General features: G+C 42.2%; 1 protein-coding gene across 1 annotated transcript; it reads left to right on the forward strand.

The window, feature by feature from the left end:
* Positions 1–398: 398 nt before the first annotated feature.
* On the forward strand, positions 399–2,609 carry LOC148010567 (microbial Terpene synthase-like protein 13). Its single transcript, XM_087671529.1, has 2 exons — positions 399–948; positions 1,643–2,609. The coding sequence occupies exons 1-2, from the start codon at positions 486–488 to the stop codon at positions 2,335–2,337; spliced, it is 1,158 nt and encodes a 385-aa protein (XP_087527655.1). The 5' UTR covers positions 399–485; the 3' UTR covers positions 2,338–2,609.
* Positions 2,610–3,417: the final 808 nt, after the last annotated feature.

Raw genomic sequence — 3,417 nt, forward strand, 5'->3', positions numbered from 1 at the left:
AACTATTTAGATATTGTGAATTTTATTTCTAACTTGTATTTAAAATAATATTTTAAGAACTATTATTAATACATTGAAATATGTTACTTTTATGATTCAAATTAGTTTTTTATATAAATTTTTTTTACTATATAACTAGTTTTCTTATATAAAAAAATTCACTATATAAAAATATTTTACTATATCACTAAGTTGTAAAGTACTTAGTAAAGTGTTTCACTTTTACTAGTTGAGAGTCAGACTTTGAAATTTCGAGGACGTAGCAATAGATGTCCAGAGGCAGGGTTAAGTCGTCTAACAAGTGCGAAGGTCCTCTAACGTGTAACTTATCAAATCACATAAAGTAATGCCACCAACGTTTATCACGTCCGGGGCAGGGACCGATGAAGCTCGATAATCGACTTATGAATATATAAACCCGAGGCAGTGCTTTCTTAGCAGCGCCTGAGGAGAGAACTGAGATCAAGAAGCTTAGTTAAGAAAACATGGCAGCCAAGGATATCCAGAGCCTCCTAAAGAGCGCCGCGGATCAACTGAAGCAACAGCAACAATTGAAGAATACAAGTGACGCAGATGATGAGAAGTTGTGTTCGTTTCCGGTGAAAAGCCATCCAAAGCAAGCGGCTATGGAGGAGCACAGGCGGGCGTGGATGCAAGAGTTCTTCGGATGGTCTGCGTCAGCCCAACAGCTGCAGAAGCTCTTGGACAGCCGCTTCGACACCCTGTCGTGCCTGTTGTACCCATACGGCACCTCCGAGAGCCGCTCCTTTACGCTCTTCAAGTTCATCCTGTGGGTGTTCTTGGTGGACGACGTGCTGGACGACTCGCATGTGCTGGGCCAGACTCATGCGCCGGCTCGCATCTTCTGCTCTCGCCAGATCAAGGCCATGTTCGGCTCGCCCTGCGAAGCGGCCCAGGCGGCGGGCCTAGACGACGTCTGCACAGAAGGCGTTCTCTCTGTCTCTCTCTGTCTATAGACCCTGCAACATGAAATCAGAGAAACTTTGAACGCCTACACATTTATGCAGGCGGTCGCTCCTCCTTTAGCACACGTCTATGCCATATGGATCTGCCCATGAGATCCAAAACCTCGTCGTTGGTTTGGATGGCTTTTGATTACTAGGACCAAAACACAGGAACAGTGTCATAGGTTGTGCGCCAACGGAAACTTAAGCAAATGAAAACTCGTGTGCATGAAAATTTTACAAAAGACACGATGCATGTGAGTCGTGACTACTAGACTTCTTTTGATCCCCCAACACGAATGTATTTCACGAGCCTTACGAAACCATGCTTTTGGAAAGGAATCTTAAGTATTCATTGATCCCTATCTTCCTTCTTGCTAGAGTTTGAAAATCTTAATTGCTTGATCTATAGTTCTATGCTTCTTGTTGCTGGTTAAGCATGTACTAGGCCAGCTGGGCAAGTAGGCGAGTGGCACTTGTAGATCTAGTGAAAGATCCTTGCCACTTGGCCATTGAGACAAACCAAGATTCATGTGCATCTTGGGAGGGGTTTGTGTACTAAATCTGATGCATATGTACATATAAATGTATGCATATCAATATATATCACATGGACAGCATGGATAGACCGAACTCCATATGGTAATCTAATAGTTTTTACACATATTTGTTTGCAGATGACCATCTCACCCCAAGTGAACTCTCTGTCATGGATAAGAGAATCGAAACCGAGCAACAATTGGTGATTAGGTTGGGGGCGGAGTGGACAGCGGAGATGCGAGCGCAAGGCATGTCGCCAAAGCAATATAAGCGGCTGCAAGAGGCGGTGGTGGAGAATCTGGGTGGGATCTTGGAGGTGGTGGCTCTAAGGGAGCAAGGCAAGCTTTCGGCGAGCGTGGTAGAGTATGTGGCCTTGCACCGTAGGGACGGTGCCTACAAGGTAGGCTTCATCGGTTGCGAGTTCGACCTTGGCATCGAGCTCAATGACCAGGCCCTCTCCCACCCCTCCCTCGAAGCCCTCCATGATGTCACCTCTGATCAAGCTGGCTGGATCAATGACCTTTTCTCCTTCCATAAAGAATACCACGAAGGCAACTTCATCAACCTCCCCGCCCTCCTTCACTATCTCAACAACAGCAATAGCCCCACCGACATCGACTTCCACCAATCCCTATCTGAAGTCCGTGCCATGATCCAAGCTAAAGACCAGGATTGTGTCCGCCTCTCACGAGAGGTCGAGGAGTGGAACCCCGCTCTCCGTCCTTACGTCCAAGCTACTCATTGCACCATAGCTGGGCTTTTGGCTTGGACGCTTACCAGCCTTCGCTACAAAGTGGCATCTGACTCTACATCGGAACCAACTCTAGCTTGAGATCCGTTTTTTCTAGCCGTTTTGCTTATCTTTATTTCTATCCCTTATTGATACTAATAAATAATGTTTGTCCACCAATCCCCATCACGTCATTTCACATGCCTTCACTGTATGTGTGAAATGGTAAGCAATATTCAGGCCTTCTATGTATTGGTCACTATGTTCACTACAATGCCATCTATGTAGCTTTTATTGCTTTAAGTAAATGCTATATGTCATTCCTACCTAGGAAACAATAGACTTGGGAAGAATTGTGTTATTTTTGACACTATCGAAGCCTTCATTTACCATTTCAAATCTCGTTTCCCATAGTCTAGCATAATATTTATGTGTTTGAATGCAATGGATTTATAGGTGTCAAAACTTGATGGTAGCGAGCAATAGACATAAACTAAAAGTGGTTTACATTCAAATACTCAAGAGTGGTGCCTTAGACTTTTAAAAAATGATGGGGCCACAAAATGGAGACAAAGGACAACAAGAATAAAAGTGACAAGTTACTCCAAAATAGTAGCTTTCTTGATGCTCTTTGTTTGCAAGAACTAAAAATGCAAGCTATGCCCTTATCAAGAATCTCATGTCTATCTCTAATGGGTATTGTTAGCACCTTACGAACTATTGGATAAGAAGTGGTGTTGATCCAATTTGGATTTCTATTGGACTAATATCCATTTTTATTTCTTCTCTGTCGAAAGATATTAAGCACAACTAAGTTCCTATGCCCCTTAATGCCGAAGAAAAAATTAATCTAGTATTCTTTTATGCCAATGTTAGTGCTATAAGAACTAGGTATGGGACTTGCTTCAAGGTCTCCATTTCTTCATTATACCAATGCAAAAATTTGCTATAAAGGAGAAAAAAATTGATAGGTACAAACTTAGTACAGAAAAAAATGTTTGCTTCTCCATGGCTTTGAAACAATCTAGAAAGCATCCATATCACATGTGTACCTAGGGTATTAGGCTTACTAAAATGTGAAAGACTCTCATGATTTCATTAATATAGGCAAATAAATTAGTTTCACTTTTTTAAACTATCAAAAAAAGGTTTTTCTTAAGAAAAAAGGCTAGATTGGGCTTA

This window comes from Lygodium microphyllum, chromosome 29 (assembly GCF_053477565.2).
Source record: "Lygodium microphyllum isolate KBCC chromosome 29, Lygodium_microphyllum_v1.1.10, whole genome shotgun sequence".
Taxonomy (NCBI): Eukaryota; Viridiplantae; Streptophyta; class Polypodiopsida; order Schizaeales; family Lygodiaceae; genus Lygodium; species Lygodium microphyllum.